At 51.9% G+C, this 22,390-nt stretch overlaps 1 protein-coding gene across 1 annotated transcript in view; it reads left to right on the top strand.

Annotated features, from left to right (window-relative positions):
* LOC128688200 (cell adhesion molecule Dscam1) overlaps positions 1–22,390 on the top strand; it is an 876,413-nt gene that overhangs the window by 333,998 nt on the left and 520,025 nt on the right. Inside the window, exons 8-9 of the mRNA XM_070086854.1 lie at positions 16,980–17,220; positions 19,843–20,157. Of these exons, the coding sequence (XP_069942955.1) occupies positions 16,980–17,220; positions 19,843–20,157 (556 nt within the window). The remainder of the gene's footprint in view (positions 1–16,979; positions 17,221–19,842; positions 20,158–22,390) is intronic.

The raw sequence follows: 22,390 nt of genomic DNA, 5'->3' as shown, positions 1-22,390 counted from the left end.
GTGGCAGTTACGTCCCGCCTACACCACATACATGGTGAGGTCTGGCAGGTGCGTCCCTCCTCCACCACATACATGGTGAGGTGTGGCAGGTGCGTCCCACCTCCACCACATACATGGGGAGGTGTGAGAGGTACGTCCCACCTCCACTACATACATGGTGAGGTGTGGCAGGAGCGTCCCGCCTCTACCACATACATGGTGAGGTGTGGCAGGTCTGTCCCACCTCCACCACATACATTTTGAGATGTGGCAGGTGCGCCCCACCTCCTCCACATACATGGTAAGGTGTGGCAGGTGCGTCCCACCTCCACCACATATTGTTGAGGTGTGGCAGGTACGTCCCACCTCCACCAAATACAAGGTGAGGTGTGGCAGGTGCGTCCCACCTCAACCACATGCATGGTTAGATGTGGCAGGCGCGTCCCACCTCCATCACATACATGGTGAGGTGTGGCAGGTGCGTCCCACCTCAACCACATGCATGGTGAGATGTGGCAGGTGCGTCCCGCCTCCACCACATACATGGTGAGGTGTGGCAGGTGCGTCCCACCTCCACAACATACATTGTGAGGTGTGGCAGGTGCTTCCCACCTCTGCCACATACATGGTGAGGTGTGGCAGGTACGTCCCACCTACACCACATATATGGTGAGGTGTGGCAGGTGCGTCCCACCTCCACCACATTTATGTTGAGGTGTGGCAGGTGCATCCCACCTCCACCACATACATTGTGAGGTGTTACAGGTGCGTCCCACCTCCACAACATACATGGTAAGGTGTGGCAGGTTCGTCCCACCTCTACCACATACATGGTGAGGTGTGGCAGGTACGTCCCACCTACACCTTATATATGGTGAGGTGCGGCTGGTGCGTCCTACCTCCACCACATACATGGTGAGGTGTGGCAGGTGCGTATCACCTCCACCATATTTATGGTGAGGCATGGCAGTTGCCTCCCACTTCCACCACATACATGGTGAGGAGTGGCAGGTGCGTCCCACCTCCACAACATACATGGTGAGGCGTGACAGGTGCGTCCCACCTCCACCACATACATGGTGAGGTGTGGCAGTTACGTCCCACCTCCACCACATACATGGTGAGGTGTGGCAGCTGCGTCCCACCTCCACCACATGCATGATGTTGAGGGGTAGCAGGTACGTCCCACCTCCACCACATACATGGTGTGGTGTGGCACGTGCGTCCCACCTCCACCACATACATGGTGAGGCGTGGCAGGTGCCTCCCACTTCCACCACATACATGGTGAGGTGTGGCAGGTGCGTCCCACCTCCACCACATTTATGGTGAGATGTGGCAGGTGCGTCCCGCCTCCACCACATACATGGTGAGGTGTGGCAGGTCTGTCCCACCTCCATCACATACATTTTGAGATGTGGCAGGTGCGTCCCACCTCCACCACATACTTGGTGAGATGTTGCATGTGCGTCCAACCTCCACCACATACATGGTGAGGTGTTGCAGGAGCGTCCCACCTCCACCACATACATGGTGAGGTGTGGCAGGTGCGTCCCACCTCCACCACATACATGGTGAGATGTGGCAGGTGCGTCCCACCTCCACCACATACATGGTGAGGTGTGGCAGGTGCGTCCTACCTCCACCACATACATGGTGAGGTGTGGCAGGTGCGTCCCACCTCCACCACATATATGGTGAGGTGTGGCAGGTGCGTCCCACCTCCACCACATACATGGTGAGGTGTGGCAGGTGCGTTCCACCTCCACCACATACATGGTGAGGTGTGGCAGGTGCGTCCAACCTCCACCACATACATGGTGAGGTGTGGCAGGTGCGTCCCACCTCTACCACATACATGGTGAGGTGTGGCAGGTGCGTCCCACCTCCACTACATACATGGTGAGGTGTGGCAGGTCTGTCCCACCTCCACCACATACATTTTGAGATGTGGCAGGTGCGTCCCACCTCCACCACATAAATGGTGAGATGTGGCAGGTGCGTCCCACCTCCACCACATACATGGTGAGGTGTTGCAGGTGCGTCCCACCTCCACCACATACATGGTGAGGTGTGGCAGGTGCGTCCCACCTCCACCACATACATGGTGAGATGTGGCAGGTGCGTCCCACCTCAACCACATACATGGTGAGATGTGGCAGTTGCGTCCCACCTCCACCACATACATGGTGAGGTGTTGCAGGTGCGTCCCACCTCCACCACATACATGGTGAGGTGTGGCAGGTGCGTCCCACCTCCACCACATACATGGTGAGGTGTGGCAGGTGCATCCCACCTGTACCACATAAATGGTGAGGTGTGGCAGGTGCGTCCCACCTCCACCACATACATGGTGAGGTCTGGCAGGTCTGTCCCACCTCCACCACATACATTTTGAGATGTGGCAGGTGCGTCCCACCTCCACCACATACATGGTGAGATGTGGCAGGTGCGTCCCACCTCCACCACATACATGGTGAGGTGTTGCAGGTGCGTCCCACCTCCACCACATACATGGTGAGGTGTGGCAGGTGCGTCCCACCTCCACCACATACATGGTGAGATGTGGCTTGTGCGTCCCACCTCCACCACATACATGGTGAGATGTGGCAGGTGCGTCCCACCCCCACCACATACATGGTGAGATGTGGCAGGTGCGTCCCACCTCCACCACATACATGGTGAGGTGTGGCAGGTGCGTCCCACCTCCACCACATATATGGTGAGGTGTGGCAGGTGCGTCCCACCTCCACCACATACATGGTGAGGTGTGGCAGGTGCGTCCCACCTCCACCACATACATGGTGAGGTGTTGCAGGTGCGTCCAACCTCCACCACATACATAGTGAGGTGTGGCAGGTGCGTCCCACCTCTACCACATACATGGTGAGGTGTGGCAGGTGCGTCCTACCTCCACTACATACATGGTGAGGTGTGGCAGGTCTGTCCCACCTCCACCACATACATTTTGAGATGTGGAAGGTGCGTCCCACCTCCACCAAATAAATGGTGAGATGTGGCAGGTGCGTCCCACCTCCACCACATACATGGTGAGGTGTTGCAGGTGCGTCCCACCTCCACCACATACATGGTGAGGTGTGGCAGGTGCGTCCCACCTCCACCACATACATGGTGAGATGTGGCAGGTGCGTCCCACCTCAACCACATACATGGTGAGATGTGGCAGGTGCGTCCCACCTCCACCACATACATGGTGAGGTGTGGCAGGTGCGTCCCACCTCCACCACATACATGGTGAGGTGTGGCAGGTGCGTCCCACCTCCACCACATACATGGTGAGGTGTGGCAGGTGCATCCCACCTCTACCACACACATGGTGAGGTGTGGCAGGTGCGTCCCACCTCCACCACATACATGGAGGTCTGGCAGGTCTGTCCCACCTCCACCACATACATTTTGAGATGTGGCAGGTGCGTCCCACCTCCACCACATACATGGTGAGATATGGCAGGTGCGTCCCACCTCCACCACATACATGGTGAGGTGTTGCAGGTGCATCCCACCCCCACGACATACATGGTGAGGTGTGGCAGGTGCGTCCCACCTCCACCACATACATGGTGAGATGTGGCAGGTGCGTCCCACCTCCACCACATACATGGTGAGATGTGGCAGGTGCATCCCACCTCCACCACATACATGGGGAGGTGTGGCAGGTGCGTCTCACCTCCACCACATACATGGTGAGGTGTGGCAGGTGCGTCCCACCTCCACCACACACATGGTGAGGTGTGGCAGGTGCGTCCCACCTCCACCACATACATGGTGAGGTGTGGCAGCTGCGTCCCACCTCCACCACATACATGGTGAGGTGTGGCAGGTGCCTCCCACCTCCACCACATACATGGTGAGGTGTGGTAGGTGCGTCCCACCTCTACCACATACATGGTGAGGTGTGGCAGGTGCGTCCCACCTCCACCACATACATGGTGAGGTGTGAGAGGTACGTCCCACCTCCACTACATACATGGTGAGGTGTGGCAGGAGCGGCCCGCCTCTACCACATACATGATGAACTGTGGCAGGTCTGTCCCACCTCCACCACATACATTTTGAGATGTGGCAGGTGCGCCCCACCTCCTCCACATACATGGTGAGGTGTGGCAGGTGCGTCCCACCTCCACCACATACTGTTGAGGTGTGGCAGGTACGTCCCACCTCCACCAAATACAAGGTGAGGTGTGGCAGGTGCGTCCCACCTCCACCATATATATGGTGAGGTGTGGCAGGTGCGTCCCACCTCCACCACATTTATGTTGAGGTGTGGCAGGTGCATCCCACCTCCACCACATACATTGTGAGGTGTTACAGGTGCGTCCCACCTCCACAACATACATGGTAAGGTGTGGCAGGTTCGTCCCACCTCTACCACATACATGGTGAGGTGTGGCAGGTACGTCCCACCTACACCTTATATATGGTGAGGTGCGGCTGGTGCGTCCTACCTCCACCACATACATGGTGAGGTGTGGCAGGTGCGTATCACCTCCACCATATTTATGGTGAGGCATGGCAGGTGCCTCCCACTTCCACCACATACATGGTGAGGAGTGGCAGGTGCGTCCCACCTCCACAACATACATGGTGAGGCGTGACAGGTGCGTCCCACCTCCACCACATACATGGTGAGGTGTGGCAGTTACGTCCCACCTCCACCACATACATGGTGAGGTGTGGCAGCTGCGTCCCACCTCCACCACATGCATGATGTTGAGGGGTAGCAGGTACGTCCCACCTCCACCACATACATGGTGTGGTGTGGCACGTGCGTCCCACCTCCACCACATACATGGTGAGGCGTGGCAGGTGCCTCCCACTTCCACCACATACATGGTGAGGTGTGGCAGGTGCCTCCCACTTCCACCACATTTATGGTGAGATGTGGAAGGTGCGTCCCGCCTCCACCACATACATGGTGAGGTGTGGCAGGTCTGTCCCACCTCCATCACATACATTTTGAGATGTGGCAGGTGCGTCCCACCTCCACCACATACTTGGTGAGATGTTGCATGTGCGTCCAACCTCCACCACATACATGGTGAGGTGTTGCAGGAGCGTCCCACCTCCACCACATACATGGTGAGGTGTGGCAGGTGCGTCCCACCTCCACCACATACATGGTGAGATGTGGCAGGTGCGTCCCACCTCCACCACATACATGGTGAGGTGTGGCAGGTGCGTCCTACCTCCACCACATACATGGTGAGGTGTGGCAGGTGCGTCCCACCTCCACCACATATATGGTGAGGTGTGGCAGGTGCGTCCCACCTCCACCACATACATGGTGAGGTGTGGCAGGTGCGTTCCACCTCCACCACATACATGGTGAGGTGTGGCAGGTGCGTCCAACCTCCACCACATACATGGTGAGGTGTGGCAGGTGCGTCCCACCTCTACCACATACATGGTGAGGTGTGGCAGGTGCGTCCCACCTCCACTACATACATGGTGAGGTGTGGCAGGTCTGTCCCACCTCCACCACATACATTTTGAGATGTGGCAGGTGCGTCCCACCTCCACCACATAAATGGTGAGATGTGGCAGGTGCGTCCCACCTCCACCACATACATGGTGAGGTGTTGCAGGTGCGTCCCACCTCCACCACATACATGGTGAGGTGTGGCAGGTGCGTCCCACCTCCACCACATACATGGTGAGATGTGGCAGGTGCGTCCCACCTCAACCACATACATGGTGAGATGTGGCAGTTGCGTCCCACCTCCACCACATACATGGTGAGGTGTTGCAGGTGCGTCCCACCTCCACCACATACATGGTGAGGTGTGGCAGGTGCGTCCCACCTCCACCACATACATGGTGAGGTGTGGCAGGTGCATCCCACCTGTACCACATAAATGGTGAGGTGTGGCAGGTGCGTCCCACCTCCACCACATACATGGTGAGGTCTGGCAGGTCTGTCCCACCTCCACCACATACATTTTGAGATGTGGCAGGTGCGTCCCACCTCCACCACATACATGGTGAGATGTGGCAGGTGCGTCCCACCTCCACCACATACATGGTGAGGTGTTGCAGGTGCGTCCCACCTCCACCACATACATGGTGAGGTGTGGCAGGTGCGTCCCACCTCCACCACATACATGGTGAGATGTGGCTTGTGCGTCCCACCTCCACCACATACATGGTGAGATGTGGCAGGTGCGTCCCACCTCCACCACATACATGGTGAGATGTGGCAGGTGCGTCCCACCTCCACCACATACATGGTGAGGTGTGGCAGGTGCGTCCCACCTCCACCACATATATGGTGAGGTGTGGCAGGTGCGTCCCACCTCCACCACATACATGGTGAGGTGTGGCAGGTGCGTCCCACCTCCACCACATACATGGTGAGGTGTTGCAGGTGCGTCCAACCTCCACCTCATACATAGTGAGGTGTGGCAGGTGCGTCCCACCTCTACCACATACATGGTGAGGTGTGGCAGGTGCGTCCCACCTCCACTACATACATGGTGAGGTGTGGCAGGTCTGTCCCACCTCCACCACATACATTTTGAGATGTGGCAGGTGCGTCCCACCTCCACCAAATAAATGGTGAGATGTGGCAGGTGCGTCCCACCTCCACCACATACATGGTGAGGTGTTGCAGGTGCGTCCCACCTCCACCACATACATGGTGAGGTGTGGCAGGTGCGTCCCACCTCCACCACATACATGGTGAGATGTGGCAGGTGCGTCCCACCTCAACCACATACATGGTGAGATGTGGCAGGTGCGTCCCACCTCCACCACATACATGGTGAGGTGTGGCAGGTGCGTCCCACCTCTACCACACACATGGTGAGGTGTGGCAGGTGCGTCCCACCTCCACCACATACATGGAGGTCTGGCAGGTCTGTCCCACCTCCACCACATACATTTTGAGATGTGGCAGGTGCGTCCCACCTCCACCACATACATGGTGAGATATGGCAGGTGCGTCCCACCTCCACCACATACATGGTGAGGTGTTGCAGGTGCATCCCACCCCCACGACATACATGGTGAGGTGTGGCAGGTGCGTCCCACCTCCACCACATACATGGTGAGATGTGGCAGGTGCGTCCCACCTCCACCACATACATGGTGAGATGTGGCAGGTGCATCCCACCTCCACCACATACATGGGGAGGTGTGGCAGGTGCGTCTCACCTCCACCACATACATGGTGAGGTGTGGCAGGTGCATCCCACCTCTACCACACACATGGTGAGGTGTGGCAGGTGCGTCCCACCTCCACCACATACATGGTGAGGTGTGGCAGCTGCGTCCCACCTCCACCACATACATGGTGAGGTGTGGCAGGTGCCTCCCACCTCCACCACATACATGGTGAGGTGTGGCAGGTGCGTCCCACCTCTACCACATACATGGTGAGGTGTGGCAGGTGCGTCCCACCTCCACCACATACATGGTGAGGTGTGAGAGGTACGTCCCACCTCCACTACATACATGGTGAGGTGTGGCAGGAGCGGCCCGCCTCTACCACATACATGATGAACTGTGGCAGGTCTGTCCCACCTCCACCACATACATTTTGAGATGTGGCAGGTGCGCCCCACCTCCTCCACATACATGGTGAGGTGTGGCAGGTGCGTCCCACCTCCACCACATACTGTTGAGGTGTGGCAGGTACGTCCCACCTCCACCAAATACAAGGTGAGGTGTGGCAGGTGCGTCCCACCTCCACCATATATATGGTGAGGTGTGGCAGGTGCGTCCCACCTCCACCACATACATGGTGAGATGTGTCAGGTGCGTCCCACCTCAACCACATGCATGGTGAGATGTGGCAGGTGCGTCCCGCCTCCACCACATACATGGTGAGGTGTGGCAGGTGCGTCCCACCTCCACAACATACATTGTGAGGTGTGGCAGGTGCTTCCCACCTCTGCCACATACATGGTGAGGTGTGGCAGGTACGTCCCACCTACACCACATATATGGTGAAGTGTGGCAGGTGCGTCCCACCTCCACCACATTTATGTTGAGGTGTGGCAGGTGCATACCACCTCCACCACATACATTGTGAGGTGTTACAGGTGCGTCCCACCTCCATAACATACATGGTAAGGTGTGGCACGTTCGTCCCACCTCCACCACATACATGGTGAGGTGTGGCACGTTCGTCCCACCTCCACCACATACATGGTGAGGTGTGGCAGGTGCGTCCCACCTCCACCACATATATGGTGAGGTGTGGCAGGTGCGTCCCACCTCCACCACATACATGGTGAGGTGTGGCAGGTGCGTCCCACCTCCACCACATACATGGTGAGGTGTTGCAGGTGCGTCCAACCTCCACCACATACATAGTGAGGTGTGGCAGGTGCGTCCCACCTCTACCACATACATGGTGAGGTGTGGCAGGTGCGTCCCACCTCCACTACATACATGGTGAGGTGTGGCAGGTCTGTCCCACCTCCACCACATACATTTTGAGATGTGGCAGGTGCGTCCCACCTCCACCAAATAAATGGTGAGATGTGGCAGGTGCGTCCCACCTCCACCACATACATGGTGAGGTGTTGCAGGTGCGTCCCACCTCCACCACATACATGGTGAGGTGTGGCAGGTGCGTCCCACCTCCACCACATACATGGTGAGATGTGGCAGGTGCGTCCCACCTCAACCACATACATGGTGAGATGTGGCAGGTGCGTCCCACCTACACCACATACATGGTGAGGTGTGGCAGGTGCGTCCCACCTCCACCACATACATGGTGAGGTGTGGCAGGTGCGTCCCACCTCCACCACATACATGGTGAGGTGTGGCAGGTGCATCCCACCTCTACCACACACATGGTGAGGTGTGGCAGGTGCGTCCCACCTCCACCACATACATGGTGAGGTGTGGCAGCTGCGTCCCACCTCCACCACATACATGGTGAGGTGTGGCAGGTGCCTCCCACCTCCACCACATACATGGTGAGGTGTGGCAGGTGCGTCCCACCTCTACCACATACATGGTGAGGTGTGGCAGGTGCGTCCCACCTCCACCACATACATGGTGACGTGTGAGAGGTACGTCCCACCTCCACTACATACATGGTGAGGTGTGGCAGGAGCGGCCCGCCTCTACCACATACATGATGAACTGTGGCAGGTCTGTCCCACCTCCACCACATACATTTTGAGATGTGGCAGGTGCGCCCCACCTCCTCCACATACATGGTGAGGTGTGGCAGGTGCGTCCCACCTCCACCACATACTGTTGAGGTGTGGCAGGTACGTCCCACCTCCACCAAATACAAGGTGAGGTGTGGCAGGTGCGTCCCACCTCCACCATATATATGGTGAGGTGTGGCAGGTGCGTCCCACCTCCACCACATACATGGTGAGATGTGTCAGGTGCGTCCCACCTCAACCACATGCATGGTGAGATGTGGCAGGTGCGTCCCGCCTCCACCACATACATGGTGAGGTGTGGCAGGTGCGTCCCACCTCCACAACATACATTGTGAGGTGTGGCAGGTGCTTCCCACCTCTGCCACATACATGGTGAGGTGTGGCAGGTACGTCCCACCTACACCACATATATGGTGAAGTGTGGCAGGTGCGTCCCACCTCCACCACATTTATGTTGAGGTGTGGCAGGTGCATACCACCTCCACCACATACATTGTGAGGTGTTACAGGTGCGTCCCACCTCCATAACATACATGGTAAGGTGTGGCACGTTCGTCCCACCTCCACCACATACATGGTGAGGTGTGGCACGTTCGTCCCACCTCCACCACATACATGGTGAGGTGTGGCAGGTACGTCCCACCTTCACCTTATATATGGTGATGTGCGGCTGGTGCGTCCTACCTCCACCACATACATGGTGAGGTGTGGCAGGTGCGTATCACCTCCACCACATTTATGGTGAGGTGTGGCAGGTGCGTCCCACCTCCACCACATACATGGTGAGGCGTGGCAGGTGCCTCCCACTTCCACCACATACATGGTGAGGAGTGGCAGGTGCGTCCCACCTCCACAACATACATGGTGAGGCGTGGCATGTGCGTCCCACCTCCACCACATACATGGTGAGGTGTGGCAGCTGCGTCCCACCTCCACCACATGCATGTTGAGGTGTAGCAGGTACGTCCTACCTCCACCACATACATGGTGTGGTGTGGCACGTGCGTCCCACCTCCACCACATACATGGTGAGGCGTGGCAGGTGCCTCCCACTTCCACCACATACATGGTGAGGTGTGGCAGGTGCGTCCCACCTCCACCACATTTATGGTGAGATGTGGCAGGTGCGTCCCGCCTCCACCACATACATGGTGAGGTGTGGCAGGTCTGTCCCACCTCCATCACATACATTTTGAGATGTGGCAGGTGCGTCCCACCTCCACCACATACATGGTGAGATGTGGCATGTGCGTCCCACCTCCACCACATACATGGTGAGGTGTTGCAGGTGCGTCCCACCTCCACCACATACATGGTGAGGTGTGGCAGGTGCGTCCCACCTCCACCACATACATGGTGAGATGTGGCAGGTGCGTCCCACCTCCACCACATACATGGTGAGGTGTGGCAGGTGCGTCCCACCTCCACCACATACATGGTGAGGTGTGGCAGGTGCGTCCCACCTCCACCACATACATGGTGAGGTGTGGCAGGTGCGTCCCACCTCCACCACATACATGGTGAGGTGTGGCAGGTGCGTCCCACCTCCACCACATACATGGTGATGTGTGGCAGGTGCGTCCCACCTCCACCACATACATGGTGAGGTGTGGCAGGTGCGTCCCACCTCTACCACATACATGGTGAGGTGTGGCAGGTGCGTCCCACCTCCACTACATACATGGTGAGGTGTGGCAGGTCTGTCCCATCTCCACCACATACATTTTGAGATGTGGCAGGTGCGTCCCACCTCCACCACATACATATTGGGATGTGGCAGGTGCGTCCCACCTCCACCACATACATGGTGAGGTGTTGCAGGTGCGTCCCACCTCCACCACATACATGGTGAGGTGTGGCAGGTGCGTCCCACCTCCACCACATACATGGTGAGATGTTGCAGATGCGTCCCACCTCCACCACATACATGGTGAGATGTGGCAGGTGCGTCCCACCTCCACCACATACATGGTGAGGTCTGGCAGGTGCGTCCCACCTCCACCACATACATGGTGAGGTGTGGCAGGTGCGTCCCACCTCCATCACATACATGGTGAGGTGTGGCAGGTGCGTCCCACCTCTACCACATACATGGTGAGGTGTGGCAGGTGCGTCCCACCTCCACCACATACATGGTGAGGTCTGGCAGGTCTGTCCCACCTCCACCACATACATTTTGAGATGTGGCAGGTGCGTCCCACCTCCACCACATACATGGTGAGGTGTTGCAGGTGCGTCCCACCTCCTCCACATACATGGTGAGGTGTGGCAGGTGCGTCCCACCTCCACCACATACATGGTGAGATGTGGCAGGTGCGTCCCACCTCCACCACATACATGCTGAGATGTGGCAGGTGCGTCCCACCTCCACCACATACATGGTGAGGTGTGGCAGGTGCGTCCCACCTCCACCACATACATGGTGAGGTGTGGCAGGTGCGTCCCACCTCCACCACATACATGGTGAGGTGTGGCAGGTGCGTCCCCCCTCCATCACATACATGGTGAGGTGTGGCAGGTGCGTCCCACCTCCACCACATACATGGTGAGGTGTGGCAGGTGCGTCCCACCTCCATCACATACATGGTGAGGTGTGGCAGGTGCGTCCCACCTCCACCACATACATGGTGAGGTGTCGCAGGTGCGTCCCACCTCCACCACATACATGGTGAGGTGTGACAGGTGCGTCCCCCCTCCACCACATACATGGTGAGGTGTGACAGGTGCGTCCCACCTCCACCACATACATGGTGAGGTGTGACAGGTGCGTCCCACCTCCACCACATACATGGTGAGGTGTGGCAGGTGCGTCCCACCTCCACCACATACATGGTGAGGTGTGACAGGTGCGTCCCACCTCCACCACGTACATGGTGAGGTGTGACAGGTGCGTCCCACCTCCACCACATACATGGTGAGGTGTGACAGGTGCGTCCCACCTCCACCACATACATGGTGAGGTGTGACAGGTGCGTCCCACCTCCACCACATACATGGTGAGGTGTGACAGGTGCGTCCCACCTCCACCACATACATGGTGAGGTGTGACAGGTGCGTCCCACCTCCACCACATACATGGTGAGGTGTGACAGGTGCGTCCCACCTCCACCACATACATGGTGAGGTGTGACAGGTGCGTCCCACCTCCACCACATACATGGTGAGGTGTGACAAGTGCGTCCCACCTCCACCACATACATGGTGAGGTGTGACAGGTGCGTCCCACCTCCACCACATACATGGTGAGGTGTGACAGGTGCGTCCCACCTCCATCACATACATGGTGAGGTGTGACAGGTGCTTCCCACCTCCACCACATACATGGTGAGGTGTGACAGGTGCGTCCCACCTCCACTACATACATGGTGAGGTGTGACAGGTGCGTCCCACCTCCACCACATACATGGTGAGGTGTGACAGGTGCGTCCCACCTCCACCACATACATGGTGAGGTGTGACAGGTGCGTCCCACCTCCACTACATACATGGTGAGGTGTGACAGGTGCGTCCCACCTCCACCACATACATGGTGAGGTGTGACAGGTGCGTCCCACCTCCACCACATACATGGTGAGGTGTGACAGGTGCGTCCCACCTCCACCACATACATGGTGAGGTGTGACAGGTGCGTCCCACCTCCACCACATACATGGTGAGGTGTGACAGGTGCGTCCCACCTCCACTACATACATGGTGAGGTGTGACAGGTGCGTCCCACCTCCACCACATACATGGTGAGGTGTGACAGGTGCGTCCCACCTCCACCACATACATGGTGAGGTGTGACAGGTGCGTCCCACCTCCACCACATACATGGTGAGGTGTGGCAGGTGCGTCCCACCTCCACCACATACATGGTGAGGTGTGACAGGTGCGTCCCCCCTCCACCACATACATGGTGAGGTGTGGCAGGTGCGTCCCACCTCCACCACATACATGGTGAGGTGTGACAGGTGCGTCCCCCCTCCACCACATACATGGTGAGGTGTGGCAGGTGCGTCCCACCTCCACCACATACATGGTGAGGTGTGGCAGGTGCGTCCCACCTCCACCACATACATGGTGAGGTGTGGCAGGTGCGTCCCCCCTCCACCACATACATGGTGAGGTGTGGCAGGTGCGTCCCACCTCCACCACATACATGGTGAGGTGTGACAGGTGCGTCCCCCCTCCACCACATACATGGTGAGGTGTGGCAGGTGCGTCCCACCTCCACCACATACATGGTGAGGTGTGGCAGGTGCGTCCCACCTCCAACACATACATGGTGAGGTGTGGCAGGTGCGTCCCACCTCCACCACATACATGGTGAGGTGTGACAGGTGCGTCCCACCTCCACCACATACATGGTGAGGTGTGACAGGTGCGTCCCCCCTCCACCACATACATGGTGAGGTGTGGCAGGTGCGTCCCACCTCCACCACATACATGGTGAGGTGTGACAGGTGCGTCCCACCTCCACCACATACATGGTGAGGTGTGGCAGCTGCGTCCCACCTCCACCACATACATGGTGAGGTGTGGCAGGTGCGTCCCACCTCCACCACATACATGGTGAGGTGTGACAGGTGCGTCCCACCTCCACCACATACATGGTGAGGTGTGGCAGGTGCGTCCCACCTCCACCACATACATGGTGAGGTGTGGCAGGTGCGTCCCACCTCCCTTAAAGGACTCAAAACAATGAATTTTACTAAAGGCAAAAAAAAAGAAAAAAGAAAAAAGAAACTGATGGTATTGACATATTGGTGTCCTCACAATATACACATTGAGGATTTCATATAAATGTATGTATTAATATATAAATTACCGTTATGTAAGGATGTGTATACCATAGAATTGCCGAAATATAGCTATGTAGAATTTGAAACTGGTAATTTGTATTAAATAGACATGAACTATTAAAGCAAGAAAATGATTGTCTTCATAAATAATGTTTAAAGATTTAATTGTTTACAAGAGTTTTTATAGAGTAATAATTTCTTTTCGACAAAAGTTAGTAGAAGATAAATAGGGAATAAGGGAACGATATGATACGTATTTTCTAAATATTTCGTGGAACTTGAGCTCTTGCGCTTCTGATTGATGCCTTCATCAGGAGCTGAATGTTTAAAAGAATCGAGGAGGGAGGGTTGTCAGGAAAATTAAGATAACATGTAGTAAATGATATCTGCGGCGAGCAGGAAGTTGGAGGAACTACGGGGCCACAGAGGCAACTCTCGGTAAGTTGTCACAGAGTGTTGGAGTTAATATTTGATCACAAGGATAGTAAATGAAAGAGAATACAATTCCTAACGTAAACCTGCTTATGAAATATTCTCAGTTTTAATGTTAAGCTAATATCGGCAATAATAAGTCATAAATTTCAGACAATGATAAAACTGAGTGAAGGTTACGTGTACTTACCTCTATCTTCTAGATGACTAGTGTATTATATCTAACTCAAGAAATCGTAATGTCACAAATGGAAACAAACTATACCACAGGCGGGGATAGAACCCGCGGTCAGAGAGTCATAAAACTCCAGACCGATGCAATCGTGTCATTACGATTTCGTGAGTTATGATAACGGCTTTCAGGGGACTTGAGCTAAAGCTCGTCACGGCAACGCTGGTGGGAGATTCGTTTGTTAAAACTTGCATTTGTGGTCACAGTGGTGACTATGTTAATTAACCATCCTATGGTGTATAAATATACCTTGTTGGACGAATCTTGTTGTAGCCAGCTGGCCCAGTGGCTAGCGCGTCGGTCTGGAGTTTTATGACTCTCTGATCGTGGGTTCTATCCCCGCCCGTGGTATGGTTTGTATTATATCTAGCCAGAAAGATTTAACTATAGAATAATTCTCAAAATCATGGTGATATATTCAGCTCAGTGACCATTTCTATAGTTATTTGTGAAACAATAAAGAGAAAATCCATGTTTGTAAATACCTCGGTATTACACACAAAATCATAATAAATCACGGATGGGCTTAGGACCCACCCGTTCCGGGATTTATTTATCAAGCAAGAAATTACATTTGAGCGACGGTGAGAGTGTCACCATAAGCAGAAATATAAATTTGTAATTATAACATCTTGGCATTATTTAACAAATTCTTGCCAACAGGGTGAAAAATAAATTATCAACAACATGGTTTAGTGTACTAAGATAAGTATAACTAAAAAAAATTGTGTGGAAATATTCGGTGGAATTAAATGATTTCTTGAGAAGACGAAGTTAATCTCAATTTTTCAGATCGCTGAACACAGAAATATTTAATTGAATAACTGAGTCAGTAACCTCTGAACGGTTTAATAATTAAACAATTAGCCAGTCATGAAAAAATTTATGAATGTTGAATAACAGGAAAAATATAAGTAACACATTTTGTGTATATATTTTCTCTGTCTTTAAGAAGAACAGGACAAATGGAATGTTTTAGGGAACCTAAGCATCTACGACCTCTAAGGAAGTAAGTAATCAACCCTAAGATGCTTGCTGGCATACACAGATTTAAGATTAATTGACGTATAGACGCTGAGTTACGAAAATATGTCATTTTTTTAATTTATTTGGTTATCCTAGTTAATTTACATATTTGTTGGTAGTATGAAAAGTAAAAAATCTAAAATTTGTGTTACGAACGTAAATAAAATTAGTTTTTGCTAAAACTAGCGATTGTAATACAAGAATTGAATAGTGTATATAAAGAAATTTAATGGAAACTCTGAGTGGCGGTGTTGAGTTTATTGTAGGCTTTGCCAAACCTACTAACATTAGCATACTAACCTGTCAAAATATATTGGACTACACTTCGAGGAAACGTTTTTGGAATAAATTATCTCAATCAGCCCAAACTGATCACTAACTCGTCAAGTCACCACAGCAAAGAAACTGGAGCCTTTATCTTTGATGATTTTTTTTTATTTTTGAGAGTTCTTGAGTGCAACTGTTTTTGGATAGAAAGCCAATGGCCCTAGTAACTGATTCTCTGCCTTCCACTTCCTCCATAGTAGAAAGTGGAGGTTGCGGTCGACCCTTACGTGATATTTGTGTTTGATTTTTTTCATACAAGCGACTAGTTTTGTGATCTGCTAGTAACTGTTAAGACTGCTTCTAAAGTCTGAAGTATTTCACTGGCACATTGTTGAGACTTTCATACCCAGGTAAATATGGAGTCTTGTTATGTTCTTGTTCACTGCAACGATCAAGTGAATATGAATAAAGATGACATTGTTTATAATTTTGGAGATCAGGAAGTTATTGACGTGCTTTTCATGACCAAATTTATTGGAAAAGTAATACAGAGAATTCTCCTAATTTCCTTACTGCTTGGTAAAAAAAAAAAAAAACTTCCCTCACTACATTTGCTAAAAATACCCTGACAATCGAAGTTACCTTTGATAACTTCATATTATTTAATCATTTCCAAGTTCCGAATGCAATGTATATTGTTCACACATTACTCTCGACTTCTCTACTGCCTTCAACTTCTTCCTCACTGCAATATTTAAAGGCCATGCCTCACACCCCAATAAAAGTGCTGGAGTTAAAGCTCCTGGACGGTGGGAACTGTGTTCACTTATATAAACCATTTTTAAACTCTCCCAAAATCGTCCACTAAACTTTGCAATTACTAATAAGAAATTTCTCAGAGAGCCGTGTCATCGTCGGTAGAGAGCATCTGCAAGAAACCTTACTTGATACATGTGTACTGTGTGTAGTCTCACACAGCAAAGAAATCTTCCTAGATTGTGGTCTTCATTTGCTAATTTAATCATTGTTCCTAATTTAAAACTCTTCTTTCCACTTTCCCAGAAAAATATGAGTGATTCCAAGACCCAGCACTGTTCTTTTCCGCAGTTGGTGTCTGTAGGAAGCCGAGTGACACTGAGTTGCCGAGTCCAGGGCACACCTGTAGCCGAGGTTCGCTGGTACAAGGATGGGACAGTCCTACACCCACACTCCCACAACCACATGCTCCTACAAGGTCGCGACACACTAGCCATCGCTAACGTTGGGGAGAGAGACTCCGGCATGTACCAGTGTGTGGCTGCCAACAGTCTAGGGGAGGTTCAAGCTAGCATGGAGCTTACCATCAAGGGTGAGTGTGCTCAAGGTTCTTGCACATAGTTACCACTTAGATAATGATTATGGCAACCAGCTCATGATGAGATAAGTTTTCCATAAGACATCAAGACAGAACAGTTACCACCGTGGAAAATGTTAGGGTAGAGTAAACATTAATTTCTCCACTGAAGATTGTTTCGTGTGTAATTTGATTTATATAATGCATTAGTGTTTTTCGTGAGAATAACGAATATAATAATTTGTGGAGATTAATTACAAGTCTGGTGTATTTTACTTTTTGTGGGTATATGGGGAATTTTGGATAGATTATAGTTCTAAAAATAATTATGACAGTTTGTGCTGATGCTGTTGTATTATTTAAGAACCTAAGAAAGGAGGAACACTGCAGCAGGGCTGATGGCCCACACTAGGCAGGTCCTTCACAAGTCCAACCCACTAACAGAATTAGATTTTTTTTAGATTTTGCCACCGAAGTGGCTAGTTTATTGTGCACCCCATATCCTGTGGACGGTAGCGCGAGAGCATATGGATACACAAAAGGCCTAGGAACTAGGCCTCAAAGGGTTAACAGGAATACATATGGATTTATATCTACATATCTATAGTTCACTTATCTGTTGCAAGCAAATTTGCTTGCAACTAACAGAATAAACGCTACCCAAGCAATAAGCCTTAATAATTCTATTTACTCATGAGCAAGTCCCACTCAAATCCTGGAAGACTCTTCAGATTAAAGACCAAAGTGGCATAGTAGACATATTGCTAAATCGAGCTGACAGTTGAGTGGTGTGACTTCGTTTTCAACTGTGAAAGAGATCCCAAATCTTTGATTTAGTTAGAGCTACTTTCCCTTGATATAAATATGTTTTTACAGATCATGGAACGGTTAGGACTTCAACCCACGCTAAGTAACTCCTAAAATTCACACGCACTCGGTCATTTGCTTCAGCTGGTCGAGTTGTTAGCGCACTTGCTACTGGTTTAAGCTCCACTCGTTCCCTGATTTATTATTCACTAATTCAGTCAAGTTTCTGTTGCATATTTTTGTTGAGAAAGTTAATCATAATTGTAGATCTGACGTTCTGACTACAACACTGTTATTATTGTGCTTGCTTACTCAATACTCTCCCTCTTCTTTTTCTTCCAACATGGCGGCCACTTTACGCCCACACCCATAACCACGCCCACATCCACGACCACGCCCACACCCACGACCACAAACACACCCACGACCACAAACACACCCACGACCACAAACACACCCATGAATACGTCTTTGATCGACGGTTAATTCTGTTACCACACCCATGCAAGTAACTTACAATTAATATAATAAATTGCTCCTTGACTTATACTAACACCACTTGACAACACGCACTCTGCTAACTCAACTTCACTCATCTTCACACGTGTACTAACACCACTTGACAACACGCACTCTGCTAACTCAACTTCACTCATCTTCACTCGTGTACTAACAACATATTTCTACATGTGGACAAATAATCTACTCTCATATCTTTTAAATCAACCTACGACGACATCCATGCAATCAACTTACACCCCATCAATTTACACCCATTCCATTAATCCACTGCTCGCTGACACTACCATCAATTTGCCTGTATGCTGGCACTACAAACCACATCCTGAATGCTAACAATACAATCTACTGCATGCTGGCACTACCACCAACCTACCTGCATGCTGGCACTACCACCAACCTACTTGCATGCTGGCACTACCACCAACCTACCTGCATGCTGACACTACGACCAACCTACCTGCATACTGGCACTACCACCCACCTATCTGCATGCTGGCACTACCACCAACCTACCTGTATGCTGTCACTACCACCAACCTACATGTATGCTGGCACTACCACCAACCTACCTGCATGCTGGCACTACCACCAACCTACCTGCATGCTGGCACTACCACCAACCTACCTGTATGCTGGCACTACCACCAACCTACCTGTATGCTGGCACTACCACCAACCTACCTACATGCTGGCACTACCACCAACCTATCTGCATGCTGGCACTACCACCAACCTACCTGCATGCTGGCACTACCACCAATCTACCTGCATGCTTGCACTACCGCCAACCTACTTGCATGCTGGCACTACCACCAACCTACCTGCATGCTGGCACTACCACCAACCTACCTGTATGCTGGCACTACCACCAACCTACCTGTATGCTGGCACTACCACCAACCTACCTACATGCTGGCACTACCACCAACCTATCTGCATGCTGGCACTACCACCAACCTACCTGCATGCTGGCACTACCACCAATCTACCTGCATGCTTGCACTACCGCCAACCTACTTGCATGCTGGCACTACCACCAACCTACCTGCATGCTGGCACTACCACCAACCTACCTGCATGCTGGCACTACCACCAACCTACCTGCATGCTGGCACTACCACCAACCTACCTGCATGATGGCACTATCAACCACCATCCTGCACGCTGAGGCAAGCAACCACCTACCTGCATGCTGGCACTACCACCAACCTATCTGCGTGCTGGCACTACCAACCACCATCCTGCATTCTGACGCAAACAACCACCTACCTGCATGCTGGTACTACCACCAATACTGCAACAACACAGACTCCCCACCAACACTGCGACACACCTTCATAGAACAAACACTACAGCCTGGGCCGCCAGTGTCCCTCAAATGCACCGCCCTGGGACACCCCACGCCAGTCATCACCTGGACGCTGGACGCTCGCCCACTCGAGCCCTCAAGCGGACACTACGGTGGGCACCGGGTGGGGGTGGGCTCATGGGTTGATGTTGAAGGTCAGGTAGTGAGTCAGGTGAATATCAGCAGTGTGGATCACCTGGACGGGGGCACCTACACGTGCACAGCTATGAACACGGCCGGGAAGGTGCACCATTCAGCCAGACTGAATATTTACGGTAAGTCTTAGATGATATAAATTCTCTATATTGGACTGTGATGTTTATGGCAGGACGAACGTTAGTCATCAACAACACTGAATATGTTTAGCTATCTCTTAAGCTTTCCAGCGACCTACAGTGGTTCCAAAGTGGTATCAGTCTCTAGTGAACTTTACTTGATATCGGCTGTGATTTCTAAACCTGTGTTTCTCAACTTTTCCATTCATCGCTGGTCAGTCTCTCGTGTTGCTTATCCTGACAGTTTTCCAACTTTGTTACTTCCTCAACCATAACAGTGGAAACTCTTTTATATACCTTCATATTACTCCACCTACCTACACACACACACACACACACACACACACACACACACACACACACACACACACACACACACACACACACACACACACACACACACACACACACACACACACACACACACAAACACACAGGCAAGCACACCTACACACACATACACACAAGCACACAGGTAAAGACACACACACACACACACACACACACACACGCACACACACACACACACACACACACACACACACACACACACACACACACACACACACACACACACACACACAAATAAAAAACACAAAAAACATACACATTTTAACACAAGCATACATAAATGCACACACAAACACATTAGAAGAGGTGCGATGGAGCTCTGGGAGCGGGGAGTGGACATGTAAACGACAAGTAACGTTACAAGGCCAGGAGCAGTGAATCGACCTCTGCATCCGCAAATGGGTGAGTACACACACACACACAAAAAAAAAGTATCCCAAAATGCAGGATGTAGAGGCCAAGGGAATCGGGAACTGCTGGTCAGAGAAGCATGGACAGAAAGGTTCTAGAGCACAATAGAAGTAGAAAGGTTACAAAAGGCTAAACGAGTTTGGAACGCAGTGGTGAAGATATTTACAGAGAGCAAGAAGTGGGAGTTAAGGTGCTGTAGCTGCTTAGGCAAAGATGCAGAGCCTGGTGGAAGAAATGTAGGTGCTGAAGTGGGATACTGAGGTAAGGACTGACAGAATCATGGTGTAGGGTACAGGAATATAAGTGGACAGTAAGGTGACAAAAGGAGAGGAAAGAGCTAAGAAGTCTTTTGCAGTAGTGATATTAGGCCACTGGGAAGTCTGGACGACAGTAGGGGAAACAACTAAGGAAATGTTTAAATCAGATCCAGAGATATGGAGGAAAAAATGGGAAGTGAATGGAAGAGGTCACTTATTATTCATTAGCTTCATGAAAGAGAAGGAAGGACCTAAGATGTAAGAAGAAAGAGGGAAGTAAAAGGTACTAAGAATATCATTGCAATAACTGGAGAGAAGGACATGGCCCAGCTGACAAATTCTCAGAGACTTTGGGGGTAGTCAAGGGAAAAAATCCACCCAGTCAAATTGACATTCAAGGTAGAAATGGTATGAAACAAGATCTTGTAGTGGAATCCATTATTAAAAAGACACCAAAAATACCAGCGAGTGAACCTCGATCACTACAGTACATAAAAAGAATGGGAACAATTGAGAGACTGAGAAAGAAGGAAGAAAAGGGAAGACAGGGCAGGCACTTATAGGTGAATACAGCCTTGGAGGGGTAGGGGACAACAAATACAAATGCTCACAGAACCACCCATTCATCCCCTCAAATCAAACCAGGAAAACACAATAACCAGAAACAAGCCACACTCATCATTGACAATCCCCATACTCCCCAGCACTACTGTCACCACCACAGCAGCCTCCCATAAAATCCAGGCATGCCTTCCACAAATATCAGTCAGACACCCCGCAGAATACAGAACTGTAAAGGAAGCTGAGGTCATGGCACTTTCCGACTGGATACCAGATCCTGAAGAAAGACAGAAGAACAGAGGGGAAGGAGCTGGGATGGGAATACTGAACAGAGGGGAAGCAGATGACTACATAGTAGGAATTCTTCAGACCAGGGCTCCAATACTGAAGATAACAGTGATACACAACCCACCGCCAAACAGAAGGAGACCAAGACATGAGTACGAAGAGAACAACAGAGTGACAGTGAACACACTGGCCAAGGTGGCCAGAGTGGCCCACAAGGGCTACAAAGAAATTCACTGGGAAAACCTGGAGACACATGAGGGACCAGAGAAATGGAGGGCTAAGATGTTGGAGGCAGTGTTGGAAAACTTCTTGAACCATCATGTTAGGGACACAACCAGAGAGAGAGAGAGAGAGAGAGAGAGAGA

This window comes from Cherax quadricarinatus, chromosome 19 (assembly GCF_038502225.1).
Source record: "Cherax quadricarinatus isolate ZL_2023a chromosome 19, ASM3850222v1, whole genome shotgun sequence".
NCBI lineage: Eukaryota > Metazoa > Arthropoda > Malacostraca > Decapoda > Parastacidae > Cherax > Cherax quadricarinatus.
This window is presented reverse-complemented; position numbering and strand designations above follow the sequence as displayed.